At 49.4% G+C, this 18,935-nt stretch overlaps 1 protein-coding gene across 3 annotated transcripts in view; it reads left to right on the top strand.

Annotated features, from left to right (window-relative positions):
• The window catches only part of SLC9A8 (solute carrier family 9 member A8), a 74,920-nt gene that overhangs the window by 36,758 nt on the left and 19,227 nt on the right, over positions 1-18,935 (top strand). For all 3 annotated transcript variants that reach the window (XM_025263301.3, XM_006048329.4, XM_044927547.2), the window contains exons 8-10: positions 4,852-4,995; positions 12,352-12,490; positions 13,946-14,051. In XM_025263301.3, coding sequence (XP_025119086.3) covers positions 4,852-4,995; positions 12,352-12,490; positions 13,946-14,051 — 389 coding nt within the window. The remainder of the gene's footprint in view (positions 1-4,851; positions 4,996-12,351; positions 12,491-13,945; positions 14,052-18,935) is intronic.

The following is an 18,935-nucleotide window of genomic DNA, read 5'->3' as shown; positions in this document are numbered from 1 at the left end:
TATACTTTTTTACTGGGGAAAGTTTTCTCTGTATTGATTTCCTGACTTCTCTATTGTGTCTCTTGGTTTGGCTGATGATTTCTGCTGTAGAATCTATTCTGAATTGATGTGTATCCAAAATGAATCAAACTATCTTGAAGAATTTTGAAGATCTCCAGTCGCTGACAGGAATGATTTAGTTTCAGCTTTCTAGGGAATAACTCTTGGTTCGTTAATTGCCCCCCTCACACACACACACTGCAGGCTGCACATTTGTCCTTTTATTATTAAAGATCACCTGCAGCTCATTTCTAAAGCTTTTCAGTGGCCATAATGGAAACTTGTCTCCTTGATAGGTTGGGGATGGAGTCAGGGGTGAGGTGTCAGCCTTTACTCTGGGATTCCCACTAAGGGAGCGGGGAGGGGGCAGTGGAAGCAGAAAGGGCCGGAGCCTCTGTTGTGGGCACCCTCCCCAGGCTGAAGCTACTCTGTCGGACACTCAGAGCTACTGTCTAGGAGCCCAATCCAGGAATTTCCATAATCAGCTTAGCAGGAGGCAGCCTAGGCAGCTGTCTCTTGGAAGGTACCAGATCTAGTGCTAAAGAAGTGCACACACAGAGTGTGACCTGGTTTCCCCTCACTGAGACAGCCAGTGAGTCTGCAGCCCATCTCTGTGTTTCTCTGCCAATAATACTGGGTTCTGTCCTCTGGCCCGGCTGGGGCGCTCAGAAGTCAGACCCAGTGCTCAGCCCTGGGGTCCCTTTCACTGGATCGGCGAGAATTTACAGCCTTTACAGCAGCACCTTGGAGCCCTTGTCTTGAGAAATGTGCCTTTGATAACATCAAGTCCAATCTTGTTTTCTCTCCAAGGACATAGATTTCAAAGCTTTTGTTGTAAGATAGTCTCGATATATAAACAAGTAGGGAAAGACGCATTCTTGTTTCACAGGGAGCAGGAAGCAGAGCAGAACTGACAGTCTATATTTTGAAGGTATTTTGCAACTGAAAAGAAATGCTCAAAACCCAGTGGCTGTAAAGGCAGATGTCACAGCATTCCTTCCTTCAGCCTGTTTAGGGACAGCTGGTTAGAGATGCAAAAAATGCTTGATAAATCCTTGTGAAATTGAATGGAATCGATGGATGGGATGTTCAGGAAGAGAGGAATAAAAGAATTGGCCCTTAGACAAGCAGAGTAAGACCCAGGTGGAGTTTCTCTGTGGGCAGACACTTCCTTTCCTGTTAGAAAGTGACTGCCGCACAGATTGTGGGGGTGGGAGGGGGTGTCCTCTGGGGGAAATTAGCCAGTGGTTGTAAACCACACAGCTGCAGGGCCTGGCGGAACCCTTCACAGAAGGAAGCTGGCCAGGTGTGTGTCTAGAGCTGCTGATGGTGGTGAGCCAGGGAGCCCACTCGCTCTGAAGGGGACCGCCACCTCTTAGGTGCATCTAGTAATTACTATGTAGAAACGTGGGCCTGGAATGACCAGATACCTAATTGTTTAGTTCAAAAGAGGCCAAGTTTCTAGATTTTAATAGGGAATTTTTCCAGTTTTAAATGTTGACCACTTAATCCTGTTTAAAACACCATGCAGGTCAAGCATGGACCTCTGCACTGCAGAAAACATGAAAATAACTTTGTTGAACAGAAGATTTTACGTTATGGGTGTTTCTACCAGAAAGCTAGTTCCCTCGTAGATACAGCCTGTATTATTTCACCACCCAGTCCATTTTCTTTCTGTTTTGTGGACCTTGCTGTCATCGGGGATGACGGACTCAAGAAAACACATTCTTCAGTTAAACTTCCGGCTCCTGGCCTTTGAAAGACTGGGTCGTAAGGTGTGATATGGAGAAGCTGAGGGCAAGATCCAGTGACCGCTTAGAGTCAGGGCCCTCCATGATCCAGACAGTTCATAGTTCAGCCTTTCCATGTTCTCTGTCAGAAACACTGTGCCCTAGTTTAGATTCACAGCCAAACCCACATGTGCTATGTTCGTGCTGAGTGCGTCTCCCCTGACTTCTTAAGGGAATGTCAGACACACGGGAAGGGGAGGTGCTGCGCGTGCACGACCCCCTGGATTCCACAGTCACTGTTAAGCTAGATTTGCTCAACACGGGTCTTGCCATCTCTCCATCCATCAGTCCGTCTTCTCATCCCCGCTCTTGATTTCCAGGTCAGGGTGCCACGGGGACTGTTAGGAGAGCAGCAGTCAGTACTCTTCAGTGCAGCTGAAACCCGGCACAAACTCATTTTAGCAAAAGAAGAAAAGGAGTTTGTTGACTCGTAGAACTGAAGTGTCCCCAGAGTCACGGCTTCCTGCACAAGAGCCTCTGGGGACCTGGTGTCTGGAACCCCTCCTCTCACGGTCTTAGCCCTTCCCTGGTCAGCCTCACCGTGGGCGTGCTCACCCCGCTTGGCAGCACCAGTGGCTCGGGGCTCACGGTGCCCCTCACGTCAGCCACCCCTGCCAGAAGGGCCAGCCTGATGCCCGGTGACCTGATAACATGCCTGGTGACGGTCCTCTGACCAGGCTTGGGTCCCCTGCCTACTCCTTGCACCCCATGCAACTCCGCAGCTGGAGAGTCAGGGGGGCCAGGCTCCACAAAGGAAAACTGAAGGTCACTGGATCTGGGGCTGTGGGTGCTCCCTGAGGGGCGGGAGGAGGGGCCAGCCGAGCCTCACGAAGTCAGTGCCGGACGCACGACCCGCCACGGCTCCCAGGTCCCCACCCTGCTTCGGGACGTACTTTCCTTTTTTAAATTTTTGGCTGCAACTCACTGCTTTCAGGATCTTAGTTCCCCAACCAGGGATTGAACTCAGGCCTCTGCAGTGAAATCGAGGAGTTCTAACCACTGGACCACCAAGGAAGTCCCCAAGATGTATTTTTTAGACACTCATCTTCCTTCAAGGCCCCTTTTATGTGCTATGGGTGAGGAGAGTGGGACTAAAAGAAGAGAGAGAATCTCTGCGGGTTTCAGAGCGAGGGCCTTAAGGCCAGCCACCAGCAGGTCACAGCCTCCCGGGTTGGTGGAATCCCCTCTCCCTCCCTCCTGCCTGCCGCCTTCCCCAAACAGCAGCACAGACCCTGAGAACACCCGTGACTAAAACATGACACTCACCGCTTGGGCGCTCCCGGCGGGGCGAGAGGTAAGGTCACAGCTCGCAAAGTGCATGACCGTCTGTGGGGACAGGGCAAGTCTGCGAGCTGCAGTCTGAGCTGCAGCTCAGTGTCCCAGGGCACAGTCATGGAAACCAGAAGGCCAGGTTATTGATTTATGAAGAGCTCTGTACCTGGCCAGGCAGCCAGGAGTCCCCTCCTCCGGCACTCCTCTCCCTGAGCTCAGAGCTGGATGATCACGGAAGCTGCTGGGGACATCCAGGGGACAGCACACCCTGGTCCCCAGGCCAAGTAGCCCCTCTTCCCTCCTAGAAGGGAGGATGGGAAGCGGGTGGATGGGCTCTGGCTTACGTCTCTACCTGAGACTGTCCCGTGACAGTGGCAGGAAAACAGTGCCAGGTGTAGCCTTCTGAGGGAATCGAAGGCTTGCAAGAACTCTCAGGGGAAAAAGACAAATGGGTGAGAGAATAATCGTCCCAATTCCTTAGGCATCCCCCAGGGGTGACCTGGCCTTGCCTCCCTCCCAGCCTCCACATCTCCAGCCACTCTGGTTCACTACACTGCTGCCAGGCTCACTGTTTTGCCTCTCAGGCAGCCAAGCTTGCATTGCCTCCAGGGGGGTTCCATCTCCAAGCTTGCTCCACCTCCAAGGTTGCTCCACCTCCAAGGGGGCTTACTCTGGTCACTGCCCCCAGTGCCTTGGCTTGGCCACCTGCTTCTTGTCATGTAGGCCCTTGTTTCAATAATCCTCATCTCTTCAGAGAGACCTTTCCTGACCACCCAATCTAAGTGGTCCCCACCCACACCATCCTGCCATGTTCCTCTCTCATCAGCCTGACCACCTGTGTAGCACTGGCCGTTTCCTGAGCTGGTCTTGGCCTCTGGTCATCACTGTGTCCAGCGCAGTGGCGAAGGTCCCCCACTGCGAGTCATCTGGCCTGTGTTTGGATCCTGCTGGTCAGGTTCCTTAGCCTCACTGTCCCTCCGTTTTCTCCTGTGTAAGCGGGGCAGTATGAGATGCAAGCCGGTTTCATACGGTTGCTGTGTGGATTATTGAGTTACTATCTGTAAAGCGCTTAGAACAGTGCCTGGGACGTGGTAAGTACCACATACATATTTGCTGTTATTAGCCTCAGTGCTTGAAACATACTAGGCGATTAATGCATGTGTGTTGGAGGAATTAGACCTTCACGGGTGCTGAGGTGAGCACTCGGGCCTGGTGAGAGGCAGCCCTGGTTTTGATGTCTGCCACCCAAGCCACCCGGCCCCTGGAGCACGCTGGAGGTGCTGTTGACTTTCGGCACTTCTTAGATGTTGCAAATCTGAGTGGAGGCTGGCGACGGTCACAGACGGTACTCCGGTGGCCTGGTGACAAGGGGCAAAGCACAGATCAGACCCAGGAGCACGTGGGCCCTTTGGGTTCACGGCTCCAGCTGCCCTGACCAAGAAGGCTGGGATGTCCATCATGTATTTAAGCAGAAGCCTTCCCTCCGTCACTGCTCAAGATGAAGTCTAGGTACTTGCGGCGGAAAACCAGGCCGTTCCTCACAGCTCCTTGTAGAATGGGCCTTTCACTGCTCCACCCACAGTGTCAGTCAGCACGTATTTTAAGTGGAAAACAAGACACCATCTTCTGTAGTTCCTTCAGCTACAGGGTGTCCTGTTATGTTACACTAAATAGTCTTTGACTTTGTTTTACTCTCTGGACCAGGGGTTAAGCATTACAGAGTTGCCCCTTCCTTTTCTCTTCTTGACAGTTTTGCATTTGGCTCCCTGATTTCTGCTGTTGATCCAGTGGCCACTATTGCTATTTTCAACGCCCTGCATGTGGACCCAGTGCTCAACATGCTGGTGTTCGGAGAGAGCATTCTCAATGACGCAGTCTCCATTGTCCTGACCAAGTAAGTGTGCTTTCTTCAAGCGGCGGAACTAAAGGGCCTCGTATCAGAGGGCAGATATCCACGTGCAACTGCACGTACGGCTGCTTGTCCTGGGGGTGATCGGTTTGCTGCTTCTCCGTCCTTCTGTCCCGACAAACCTTGGTGTGCCTCAGGAATACTGTCAAGGCCCAGGGTGATTAGAGGAGAATCCGCCCTGGAGGACCTACCTCCTAGCAGTGCTTTTATTTATTTATTTAGGCCGGGCTGCACAGCATAGGGGATCTTAGCTCCCCGACCAGGGATTGAACCCATGCTTTCTGCATTGAAAGCACAGAGTCTGAACCGCTGGACTGCCAGGGAAGTCCTTAGCAGTGCTTTTAAACTAAGCCCGGCTTGTCATCAACATCACGGGGTGCTTATTAAATGTCACATTGCCAGGCGGCACCCTCAGAGCTCCTGATCCAGTAGGTCTGGGGTGAGTCCCCGGAGGACAGCTGAGCAGCCAGTTGAGGGATCAGTATTTGGACAGAATTATTCCAGACGAAAGCAGTCAGCAGAGGCCCTGTTCTCCCACTTGTGAGCCGGTGCAGGGCACCCTCCTTTTCGCCGCTGTAAGATAAGGTAATGATACTGATGGACATCCTGCCTTAAGCTGCTCTAGTGTGCAGGCTGCTTTGGAAACTGCGGGCCTTTTCAGTTGTTCGTTGGTATTACTGCCCATGTTGACAGTAGCTGAGAAATTAAAGGTGTGTCATGAAATGTCAGGAAGTCACTGTGGGTTAGTCTTCCCACAGGGAAGTCTTGCCTCGGGGTCCAGTGGCTAAGACGCCTTGCTTCCAAGGCAGAAGGCCTGGGTTCAGTCCCTGGTCAAGGGAACTAGATCCCATATGCAGTAACTAAAGATTCTGGATGCCACACCTAAGACCCAGCACAGCCAAATAAATAATAATAAATATTTTTTTTTTTTTTAGTCCTTGGGCAAAGGAAGTGAGTCTGAGTTCATCTCAGATGCATTTCTTGGATGCAGGGCTGTTTCCTTGCCCTTGCACTCTGCAGCTGTGGTGTTTGTTAACAGGTCCTGCCAGGAGGGCCCGACGGTCCTGCCAGAAAACAGAGAAGGCACAGTCAGTCAGAGTGGCTGGAGAAGGGAGCCCTGTGCGGGCGTCAGAGACGAGCGAAGAGCGTTCAAGGGGCCGCTCTGTGTTCTGTTAGAGAGTAGCTTCTCCTTTCTCTGATTTTGGACTTTCTTTGTTGTGGGATTCCTTGCAAAGCATAACCACTCAATATAGACTACATTCACAATTCTTGTGTTGGAATAAAAGAATATTTTTGTAGTGGAAAGAGCCCAGATCTTGGAGTCAGACTGACCTGGGTTCAAGTTCCAGTGCTGGCCACTCATAGCTGGTTGGCCCTGGGTCACCTCCTTCACCTCTTGGAGCCACTGGTGTCTCAATAGTAGAGTGAGGGTGATCACGCCTCAGCGTAGGATTCGATTTGGGAATTGACTAGATAAATACACTTACATGAAAAGCATCTGCCATTAGGGACTTCCCTGGTGGTCCAGTGGTTAAAAGAGTCTGCCTTCCAATGCAGGGGATTCGGGTTTGATTCCTGATTGGGGAACTAAGATCCCACATGCCACAGGGTAACAAAGCCTATGTGCCCACACACCACAGCTAGAGAGAAGCTAAGACCCAATGCAGCCATAAATAAATATTTTTAAAAACAGAAGCGTCTGCCGTCATGTGAGGCAGTGACGGCGTCTGCCGTCAGTGTGAGGTCCTCTCATCTCCTCCTCCTGTCCCCCAGCTGCTGTTTCTTGCTTGTCCCTTTTTGTCCTCCTTTTGCGGAAAGAACTTACCAAATGTTGTTTAATTGAAAGAGGGGCTCACCAGACCTTAAAACAAAGATATATGTATATATTCTAAAATAATACATATATTCTGCATATAAAATTTAGAAAACTCTAAAAGGAAGAAGAAAAAAGAAAGCAATACATGCGTTGTAACTCCCAAGAGATAATTACAGTTAATGGTTTGGCAGATGTATACATGTATTTTATATAGATGGGAATATATTGTAACGTTTCCATTGAGCAGAGTTGATAAAATAGTCTTCTATAACATCATTTTATCAGTTGTAGAATGTTCCTTCTGTGGATTTACCGTGCTCTTTGACCAGTTCCCTATTGTTGGCTTTTTTACATTTCTCTTAAAACTTTTTATAGCTTTATTAGGAGATCATCATATATCATGCTTTAAGAGCTTTAAAAAATAATCTAATGGCAATAATACTTTTTTTTTTAAGATCTGCTATGAAAACCTCTTAGCTTTCTGGTCTTTACTTTTATCTTGTGTCCTGGCTGTGCATTTGAACATTTGTGATAAAGAGTTTTGCCGAGGGACTTCCCTGGTGGTCTGGTAGTTAAGGATCCGCCTTCCAGTGCAGGACACATGGGTTCGATCCCTGGTCAGAGAACTAAGATCCCACATAGTAAGGAGCACACGCACTGCAGCAAAGAGCCCGTGTGCCACAGCTAAGACCCGATGCAGCCATGAATAAATAATCTTAAAAAGAATTTTGCGAGGTGATGTCAGGAGTTATTTTTATAGATTAGGAGCTAAACTCAAGTGATTTATCTCTGATTTATTTTTTTCCTAAATCTCTCGAGGTAGAATCTTAGTTTTGAGCTTTTCCAGGTCTCTTTGCCACAAAAAAAGGCCAAAGCTTAGAAGATACTTTCTTTTTTTAAATGAGAAAGGATGGAGTCACCGTACCTAGCCACACATTCTTTCTGAAAAGTGCTTTTGAAGGCCAGGATCACCTCTGATGACAGTTACCAAAATTGGATCCATGGGCCACGTGCATTTTCCAGCCTTCACCGCCTCTGATGCTGGTACACAGGCTGGGGTGGGAGTCACTGACCTAAGTCAGCCTCTGACTCGGCCGGTTATCCTGTGAGCCCGCTGGCATTTTCAGGGAGAAGAGGGAGGTAGGGGAGGGGGGCGTGGCAGGTCTGCCTTGTGTTCGCCGTGTAGGAGGGAGGTGTTGTCAGCTTTCCTTGGTTTCAAGGAAGAATCACATCTTGTTTTTAAGTGTATACTTCATAAATGACTGTTTTCAAAGTGATCTGATGATGATGCATTTATCTTTGTAGCTGAAGATGTTAATGAACTACCCCCTTTTTTTAATGTTTTCACTTTCATAAATGCCAGAAAAGCTACGTGTCTTCTGTTTTCTTCATTAAGCTTAATTAAATTATTTTTAGCTTTGATTTGTTACTGTGACAGTCTGTTCTTAAAATAATTGCCGTAGAAACCTTTTGTTCTCTCCAGCTGCAGCTAAAGCTCATGAAATGGATCCTTAATCAGTATTACTTTTTATTTTTTAAGGTGTGAGAAACATGGCCTGAAGAAAAATAAAATGCACAAAATCTCCAGGCCAGAAAAGGTCTGAATTCTCCCTTCATTTGTCCTGAGTTCAGAAATCACTGGCCTTGGCCTGGGGTCTGCTGTTAACCATTGTTGTGACCTCACCCATTAGCCACTGTCTTTGGACCTCAGCCTCCCTTGCATGAAAAGAAAGCAGTGACGCCAGCTGGCACCCTAGCTGTGGTCATGAAATGGGGTGAGGGCGGGACGCTACTCAGGTCATCTGTGGGTCGGTCCGTTTGAGGCTAGAGGTGCCCTTCGCCTTCAAAAGCACTTCCCCAGTAAGAACCCTGTTGGTTCCCAGCGTTCCCCTGGGTGGGATGTTAACCCATGGTCTGCTGGGAAAGAACAGGAATGGGGGCAATTGGAGTGAGTTTGGAAAACATTTATGTGAGAAAAGTTAGTTTTCTTTTTTTGCAGGACTTTTTAAAACCTTTACTGTGTTATATTGTGCTGTGAATCTCCACAAAAGGCTGGGGTTATCTGACCAAGCCATCCTTTTATCAGAGATTATCCTGCCCCTTTTTTTTTTTAATTGGCTGTACCACACAGCTTGTGGGATTTTAGTTCCCTGATCAGGGGTCGAGTCCCGGCCCTCAGCAGTGAGAGTCCGGAGTCCTGGTCACTAGGCCTCCAGGGAATTCCTGAGATGATCCTGTTTTAAAGGTGTACCGGTTTGGGGCTTCCCGGTGGCTCAGTGATGAGGAAGGTGCCGCGGCTGCAGGAGACGCAGGTTCATGCACGGTGTGGGCCCTGCGCCACCGCTGCTGGGCCCGTGCTCTGGGGCCCAGGAACCACAACTACTGCATCCTGAGGCCCCAGAGCCTGTGTTCCGCACTGAGAAGCCCCTGCCCCACGGCTGGAGGGCCGCCCCAGCTCGGTGCAGCTAGAGAAGAGCCCCACAGCAACGAAGACCCAGCACAGCCAACAAAAAAAAGAACCCTCCCCACACCAAAAAATTATACCAACTCGGGACTTCCCTGGTGGTCCAGGGGTCAAGAATCCGCCTGCCAATGCAGAGGACATGGGTTCGATCCCTGGTCCGGGAAGATCTCCCATGCTGCAGGGCAACTCAAGCCCACACACCACAACTACTGAAGCCCGCCCACTCTAGAGCCCAGGCTCTACAACAAGAGAAGCCCTCACAGGGAGAAGCCCGCACACCACAACTGGAGAGGAGTCCCTGCTCACACGGCCAAAAATAAAGAAATTAAAAAAAAAAAAAAAACTCTTAAAACGAAACCAGTTCATGAAACACTGATTAATGAGGCCAGATGTTACTCTAGACAAGTCTTTGTTTTGTTTACTGATTCAGCAAAAGTTTGTTGAGTACCTTCTGTGTGCTGGGTTCTGCCCTAGGCCCTGGACATACGGCAGTGAGTAAGGTGGGCACAGGCGTGGTCCTCATGGGATGATTCGCTAGTTCCGCGTGCTGTGCAGGTCAAGTTAGGCACCAGGAGAGCCTGTAAATGGGCCGGCCTGTGTGAAGGCAGATGTCCCTGAGGGAGGGTCACTGGCCCTGGGTTCTGAGAACAAACTGGAGTTGGCTGGAGCCCAGGAAGAAAGGCAGGTGACCTGCAGGAAGGTGCCGGTGGCGGTGGGGCCCGACCTGAATAGGAGGAGATGGGGTGAGCGATGTGGTGGGGAGGATCAGGGTCAGACTGGGTTTCCTCTTAAACACAGCAGTAAACTGAGGATGGGTTTTGATTGGGCTAATAACCTGATCAGGGCTTCCCAGGTGGCTCAGCAGGAAAGAATCCCCCTGCAATGCAGGAGACCAGGTTCGATCCCTGAGTCAGGAAGATCCCCTGGAGAAGAGAATGGCAATCACTCCAGTGTTCTTGCCTGGAATCCCATGGACAGAGAGGAGCCTAATGGGCTACAGTCCTTGGGGTTGCAAAGAGTGGGACACGACTGGATGACTAACACACACAGTAACCTGATCAGATATGCATTTTCAAGGGATCATTCAGGCCCCTGAGTGTTGGATTCTTCTAGAAAGAGCAGGGTGTTTATATGCAAAGATCAGAGAGGCAGAAGCCCTGGACTGGAGGAGGATAGCAGAGGGAGGGAGAGAAGTGGATGGATTTGAGAGAAGGTGTAATCAGCAGAAGGAAGATACTTAAGGAGAATAAATATTTTAATGGTAAAATGGTTTTACCTTTGGGGATGACACCAGCAACTGCATTTAATGGCTGTTGACATTTTTCCTTGCCGTCTAACAGCGAGAGGAAAGCCCTTTCCGTTCTTCCTCCTAACACCCTCCAGTCCCCACTCTGGGCCTTACCCACAGACATGTCTTCTTGAGGCGGCTCCCTTCTGCCTGGCTTCATGCCGCAGCCTCAGTTTCAGGTTTGTATCTCACAGGAGTCCCGCTCCCCCACCCCCACTCCATCCTGAAAACACTCCCCGTGACTCCTCCGGGCCTTCCGGATAAAAGACCGGCTCCTTAGCTGGGTTCATCAACAGCCTTTCACAGTCTCGCCCTGTCTGCTGCTCTGGCCTCACCTCTTAACATTATCCTCCCCATGGACCTCTCCCCCCACGCCCTGTTCCTGTGTTCTATCCACAGTCATCTGTGTGATTGCAACGTGCTGCTGGGCTTCCCTGGTGGCTCAGACGGTGATGAATCCTCCTGCAGTGCAAGAGACCTGGGTTTGATTCCTGGGTCGGTAAGATTCCCCTGGAGGAGGGAATGGCAACCCACTCCAGTATTCTTGCCTGGAGAATCCCATTGACAGAGGAGCCTGATGGGCTACAGTCCTTGGGGGTTGCAGAGTCGGACACAGCTGAACGACTAGGCACAGCACAGCACCTGTGTGCTGCTAACCTGGAGGCTCATGCCACTCTGCCCTGAGTGCCTTCCCTCATTTCTTCACCTGGCTAACTCTTCTTAGCCTAAGTCGAAACCCAGCCCTTGTGTCATAAAGAGCCTGCTTCTACAGCCCCACCTGTCTGAGTTAGATGCCTCCACGTGTTTCCTCAGCTCTTTCCTGATGTTGACTGAAAATGATGCACAGCCTGAGAGTTGCAAGTTCAGTTTTATTTGGAGCAAAATGAGGACTGCAGCTCGGGAGACGGCACCTAAGCCAGCTCCAAGAAACTGCTCCGAAGAGGTAGTGGAGGGAAAAAAAAGAGAGGCATGGGGGGAAGGTCAGCTTCTATGATTTTGGTGAAGGGAGCACTCAGCATAGTCAAGCACTTACTTGACAAAAGGCTTTCTGCTACTCACGAGGAGCTGATGTCATCATGAAGGGATTTAGTGCTCTAGATACAAGGAGATGCAAGGATTGGGATCATGCAGTCAGTTCCTGTAAATAACTATCTGAAGACCTGTTCCACCAGTTTCCCTGGAGCACAAAGTGCATTCTCCACCGTGAAGTCCATGCAGGGGATGTGTGTTGAAGGCCAGCAGCGCAGGGTTCAGTCTGCACAGAGGCATATGGCAAATGCCCTTGGCAAGCGCCCGTTTGTAGTTGACACTGAGATGGCCCTAGTTCCCATCTGTGTGTGTGTGTGTCTGTTGCTTCTTATTTTGGGCCGTGCTGAGTATTAGTTTGTATTCATGGGATCTTTCTTGTGGTGTGAGAACTCTTAGTTGAATCTAGTTCCCTGACCAGGGATCAAACCCAGGTTCCCTGCATTGGGAGCTTGGAGTCTTAGCCACTGGTCCACTAGGAAAGTGCCTCCATCTGTTTTTCTCCTTTATTAGACTACAGCACTCCCTTAGGGTAGGGACCTGCTCTCATCTCCAAACCCCTAGAAACTAACACGGTGCCTGGAACAAAGTAGGTGAACAAATAAATGTTTGGCTACCAGGTTGAATGATTGAATAAATGAATGAGAGATTAATAAGCAAGAAGTAAAGTTTTGAGTCCTAAGTTAATTTCTGATAACTTTGTCTATAACATTTTAACTTCTTTGTGTTTTTTCTTTTATTTCCTAGCACAGCTGAAGGTTTAACAAGAAAAAATATGTCAGATGTCAGTGGGTGGCAGACGTTTTTACAAGCCCTTGGCTACTTCCTCAAAATGTTCTTTGGCTCCGCGGCACTCGGCACCCTCACTGGCTTAATATCTGCATTGATATCCTTTTAATATGATGAACATGCATGGCCAGGAAGATTATTCCTAATTACATCCATCTCTCATCATTTTCTCCAGTTCCTTAAGGGGACCAATTGTAGTCTAAAGTCATATTTAAGGAGGATTTTTATGCTTAGTTTTGGTTTGAAGAGCACTTTAAACTCAAGGATTTTAAAATTTAACATGTGAAATGTAGCATGTCACTTTTCAAAGCTTAAAAAACATGTACACGGTTGAATATCAGGTCTGATTTTGGGGTCTTCTCAGTTCCCAGAGTATGAAAACCGCATTCAGATGAATTTCATTTTCCGCTGTCTCACTTTTCACATTAAGAAAACTGGAAATTAATTTCCTTTGAAAATGTCAAATTGAGCAAATCTCTACCCCACTGAAAGTATTTATCTGGATGAATCAGGAAAGAGGCTTTCAAAATGAGCTCCATCGAAGTTATTCGCACTGATTTTGTGGCTTAACGACCCACAAGCTCTTCCAGCCAGAGAAACAAAGAAACTTGTTAAGGCCGCTGACACCTTTATTGCTGTAGAAAATGCCGTGTTTAAGACAGGAACAGGCACCAGACCATTTCTGTGTGTGTGCCTGAGCCAGGGAGATGGCCACCTGGCCTTCCTCCACGAGCAGTCTGTCTCACAGACGGCCAGAAGAGCTGCTTCTGCCTCAGACAGGCACGTGTGTCTGCTGTCCTGTTAAATTTTCCCTTCAGTTCCTACGTCCAGAAGTCTCAAGGTGCTGTTGAGTCGGCTGACAGCTTCTCATATTGTACCAATAAACAGAATGGAAAAGAAGACTTTTTCCAGTTCAGTGTTTTCCTCTGCATTTATCTCTTTCTTTAGAAGGGTGGAGGAGGGGGAGAGCCTCTACCTTAATGAAGCCGAGTAGACGGGTGCCAGCACAGGCCTGCGAATGACAGTAGAGCACGTAGGAGACTCTCCTTTCACAGGAGCATGGGTTTATAAAGGTCCAGGGACAGGAGAGAAGGTCCTGCAGTAGCGCACTGATGCCCACGGTTCTGGAGACCCCATAGTGACCTCGTTTGATGGAGCAGGAGGCGTGGAAGGGGGACGCGGTGCTGGAGGCGACCTGGGAGAGTGGGCTGTGCTCAGGCTGTCTGCTGGCCCAGCTCTGCCCCCGCTGCTCCCAGGCCCTCCAAGTCAGCATTTCCAAATGAATTGACTTGGGTGACTTTAATGTTCCCCGTTGGCTTGTGTCAGGAATTTACATCTTTCAGTATTTTGTCAGATTCCCTTCCTTAAAACAAGAGTCCTCCCTACAGAGGAAAAAGTCTGTAATGACAGATTTTTCACTCGTTACCTTGGGTGTTCCCACATCTTTGTATCCAGTGTTTACCCTTTCTATTTGGAAGGCCATGGTTTTGTGACTTCTCTAGATCACCCATAAGGGTCCTTGGGTTCTTTTTCCTTGACAGTTGTCATTTACGTGCTAAAGCACATTGACTTGAGGAAAACACCTTCCTTGGAGTTTGGCATGATGATCATCTTTGCCTACCTTCCATATGGGCTCGCAGAAGGGATCTCGCTGTCAGGTAAGTAATGGAGAGTGTTGAAATGCTGGGGCACTTTGTCCTGCCTGGTTAAAGAGCTTCTGTCGCTTGGGTCACTCTCGGTCACACGACACAGCTCAGAAGAGCTCGAGCAATGAACAGGGCTTCCTGGATCTCTAGGGAGAATCTGGATTTAGACCCGGCTGGGTGCAGGGACTCAGTGTTCCCGTGGTCACCTTTTTCTCTTTACTGCCATCTTGTAGCAGAGATCAAAATACCTCTTCCAAGGTTGCCTCTTTCTCAAAGCAAGCCCTCTGCAAGGCCTTCACTTGAAGCATGGGGTCTGACTTCCAGGGGCAGTCACCAGGCGCTGTCACCCACTGATCTGCACTCTTTCACTGTGGTTTTGCCTTTTCCAGAATATAAATGTCATATGAAGGGAATCATGTAGTATGTAGTCTTTTGTGACTTATCTTTTTCAGCTATCATAATCTTCTTGAGAGACACCACATTTTTGCTGTATTCATAGTTTATACATTCTTACTGAGCTGTTTTTTCCATTCACCATCCGAAGGACATTTGGGGTTTTCCAGATTTTGACTGTTAATGTGTATATGTCTGTTAATCTTGGATAAACACATAGAAGTAAAGCTGCCTGGCTTTACGGTAGGTGTATCCTCTACTTTATCAGAGACTGCCAGGCGTTTTACAGAGGACTGGGCCATTTTGCATTCCCACCAGAGTGTATGGGAAAGTTTCGGCTGCTTCACGTCCTCACCAACACTTTAGTTTAATTTTAAAAGCTGGCCGTGCTGATACCGGTATGTGGCAGTTTGATTTTGGTGCGCCTCGACATAGTTTGCCTCGTGTTCCTCTTGGGATTTCTTGAACTAAATGGGTTTATAGTTTATGTAAAGTTTATGGCTTTTATCAAATTTGGTACATTTCTATTGGTTTCTTGAAATTTTTTTCTGTTCCTCCTCTGCTGTTGAACAGAGTCCTCTTTGCTTCGGGTCACTGTCTGGTGTCACGCATGGGTTCTCTGTGAGAAGGTCTTGCCAAGGAGGAAAGAGAGAGAGGACTCTGGCCGTTTTCGCTGGAGAAACTTGTGAGCCTCAGGGTCTCGTTTGTTTTGAACCCCAAGCCAGTTCTCTTGGGTAATTCCATCCCGGTCTCTGCCGTCCCACTCTCTTATCTTTCGGCTCTTACATGAATACTACCTGTGAGTCACTTGGCTCTAGTGACTCCCTGTGTTACATGGGTTTTTCTAAATCGTGTCCCACCCTCCTTGAGAGGAACACTGAGTACCTGTTGGCAAACATACATTTCATGCATCCTTTGGAAATTTGTGATTAAAATGAAGGGATGTTTTTCTTGTCCTTTCTTCAGAGAGGCAGTGTTTTCTGTTTGTAGGGGTTTCATTTCCTTAGAAACTTCTGCTCTGTACGCTAATGGGGCCAAAGAGAGCCCATGCAAGCCAAGAACATGCTCGTTCACCTCTGAGTAACAGGCTGACTCTGTCCACACTCTGTGGGTGGGATGTTTGTCACGCAGGGTTTTCAGAGAAGAGGGGATCGGCCTGTTACTGTAAAAGCAGCAACGGGAAGGGTGACTTCAGTGCTGCCCCCCTTTCTCTTTGTGCTCTGCTCTTCCGTCGCCGAGGTCACCAGGACCACCAAGCAGCACACTCTCCCTGTGTAAATCTGTGTGTTCAGAACACGGCGATTAAGGGCGCCAGACAGACCTGGTGGAATCCTACCCCACCTTTCATTAGCTGCGTGATCTCAGACAGCAGACTTGAGGTGGACATGATAATACAAGTGTCCCCCGGACTTCCCTGGTGGCGCAGTAGGTAAGAATCTGCCTGCTAACTCGGGACATGGGTTCAGTCCCTGGTCCAGGAAGATTCCGCGTGCCTCAGAGCAGCTAAGCCCATGTGCCACAGTTACTGAACCCGAGCTCTAGAACCCGTGAGCTGCAAACTGCTGAGCCCAAGTTCCACAACTGCTGAAGCCCGGATGCTCTAGGGTCCGCGAGCTGCAGCTGCTGAAGCCAGAGCACCTGGAGCCTGTGCACGCAGCGAGGAGTCGTCCCCGCGAAGGAACAGAGACCCAGTGCAGCCGTAGATCAGTAACTTTTTAAAAAAGAAGTGATGTGAAAAAGAGAAATCAGAGTGACGTAATAGAGCAGCAGGGGGGCAGGAGCATCCCAAGGCGGGGGGTCAGGAAGCTGTCCTCGAAGTGGTGCCGTGGGGCTGAGACCCATGTGGCGAGAGGGAGCTGGCCGCCAGGGAGGCCGCAGGAGGCGCCAGGGAAGGCGGGTCGGCAGCAGATGCTGAGGGTCCCAGGTGGTGGGGGTGGGGTGGGGGGAGCTGGACTCGCTCCAGGAAGAGCAGGAAGACTGGGTCTGGGCCAGAGGGGCAAAGGCTCCGACCCGCACAGGGTTCTTAGACCTGGAAATGAGTTGGGATTCTGTTATACAGGCAAAGCTAAGTGTTGAAGGACTTTTTAAAAACCACTGTGCTAGGAATACATGCCATATCTGTAATATGACCCTGTTTATTACTTTTTAGAGATAGATAAACTTTACGACAGCACATGGTAAAGGAGCTGGCAGTCTGCACGTCCAGCTGTTAATAGAAGTTGCCTGTGGGCAGGCGGTGTGAATGGAGAGTCTCTTGTTTGACTGTTTACCTCTGAGTCCGGATCTTATAGTGCAATATGTTTCTGATTGGGTCATCAGCAAAACTGCCTGGGGCTTGACTCGGCCTTGGCCTTCAGGAAGCGCAGTGTGTTTTACCCACAGTAAACGTCAGTGCAGCAGAAATTACACACGGTACTCTTTCAACTCCTGCCTTTTGGGCTTGAATCCCTTTAGTCCTCAATTACATTCGAAGCCATGGGTTTGAGACTAGAAACGGATTTCCTCCCACCTCCCTCCCTCTCTCCCTCCCTCCTGTGAGGCTGATCATTGGCTGCACTTCGGTCCACTTCCGTAAATGCTGCCTTCTGAAAGAAGTGAACACGTCGGGATTCTTCATTCCAGGTCATGTTTTAAGTTCCCAGGTCTTTTATTTCCAGGACAGACGGCTGGCACCGTCTTCCCCTTCAGTATCTTTGAGCAGCTGCAGTGGGTGAGGGTCTTCTGGGGGTGACATCATCCAGGCTTAGGGAGGGCGCGCGAGCTGACCCTGGGGCTTTGGCACCCACTGCTGACCCTGACTCTCCTTCAGCCCCCGGAACTTGGGAGTTCCCCTGACTCCAGACTGGATTGGCATGGGTCATGGCTGGCTGTCCACCCTTTTCTTGGCCGGAGAGCCCATTTCTATATGGTCCAAATTCAGCCCCCAAATGGGGTTTATCTGTTTAGAAAGTTTCAAACATTTGAGTTAGTTGATGTTATTAGAAGTTGGATGATGTCTGGGAATTCCTGGAGGTCCAGGGGCTAGGACCCAGTGTTTTCACTGCAGGGGTGTGGGTTTCAATACATGGTGGAAACCTAGATCCACAGGCTGTACGGTGCAGCCAGAGGGAAAACGCTGGAAGGTTTCCTAAGAAGCAGCTTTCTGGCATCCCTCAAAAACCAGAAGGAGACGAAGACTGGTCGGCACTCGGCCCCGTCCACACAGCTGCTGTCATCCCTTTGCAGATGGGCCTGTGCCTTCTTCCTACACGTGCCACACACCCACTTACTGTTGTTATCTTTGTTTTTATTGTCTGGCCCCTGAATTAGGGTTTCCAACCCCTGGCCTAGTACACCAGACTCATGGGGCCAGCCTGACCCTTTCTGCACTGAGCCTGTCTCCTTATTTCCCAGGGGGCAGTGGCCTCAGTCCCAAGGGAGCTTCCACATTTTGCTGTCAGATATGACTTCCTGGAGCCTTGGACTTTCTGCAAAGTCAAAGTATTAGGCACTCAATTCAGTTCAGTCGCTCAGTCTTATCTGACTCTTTGCGACCCCATGAACCGTAGCACGCCAGGCCTCCCTGTCCATCACCAACTGCTGGAGTCCACCCAGACCCATGTCCATTGAGTCGGTGATACCACCCAGCCATCTCATCCTCTGTCGTCCCCTTCTCCTCCTGCTCTCAATCTTTCCCAGCATCAGGGTCTTTTCAAATGAGTCAGCTCTTTGCATCAGGTGGCCAAAGTATTGGAGTTTCAGCTTCAACATCAGTCCTTCCAATGAACACCCAGGACTGATCTCCTTCAGAATGGAATGGTTGGATCTCCTTGCAGTCCAAGGGACTCTCAAGAGTCTTCTCCAACACCACAATCCAAAAGCATCAATTCTTCGGCACTCAGCTTTCTTCACAGTCCAGCTGTCACATCCATACATGACTACTGGAAAAACCATTGCCTTGACTAGACGGACCTTTGTTGGCAAAGTAATGTCTCTGCTTTTTAACATGCTGTCTAGGTTGGTCATAACTTTGCTTCCAAGGAGTAAGCATCTTTTAATTTCATGGCTGCAGTCACCATCTGCAGTGATTTTGGAGCCCAGAAAAATCAAGTGTCACTGTTTCCACTGTTTCCCCATCTATTAGTTGCTCATTTGTCTCCAACTCTGCAATCCCATGGACTGTAGCCCACCAGGCTCCTGTGTCCGTGGAATTCTCCGGGCAAGAATACTGGAGTGGGTAGTCATTCCCTTTTCCAGGGGATCCTCCTGATCCACAGATCAGATCCAGGTCTCCTGCACTGCAGGCAGACTCTTTACCATCTGAGCCACCAGGGAAGCCCAAGTGGGAGGCTTTCTGGAGTGGCTGTTTAATGTCAGGCCTCCCGAGGGTTGTGACAACCTTTGTCTGTGGGCAGAATGACAACATGGGCGCAAGCCCACTCCTGTCACAATTTACGTGGTTGTGATTCACAGTTTACATGGTTCAGGCTCCTCTGGGGTTGACTTTTCCTTCAGGGTAAGAAC

The sequence above is a fragment of the Bubalus bubalis genome, chromosome 14 (genome assembly GCF_019923935.1).
Source record: "Bubalus bubalis isolate 160015118507 breed Murrah chromosome 14, NDDB_SH_1, whole genome shotgun sequence".
Lineage (NCBI taxonomy): Eukaryota > Metazoa > Chordata > Mammalia > Artiodactyla > Bovidae > Bubalus > Bubalus bubalis.
Note: the sequence above shows the minus strand (reverse complement) of the source record. Positions and strands in the feature narration are given on the sequence as shown.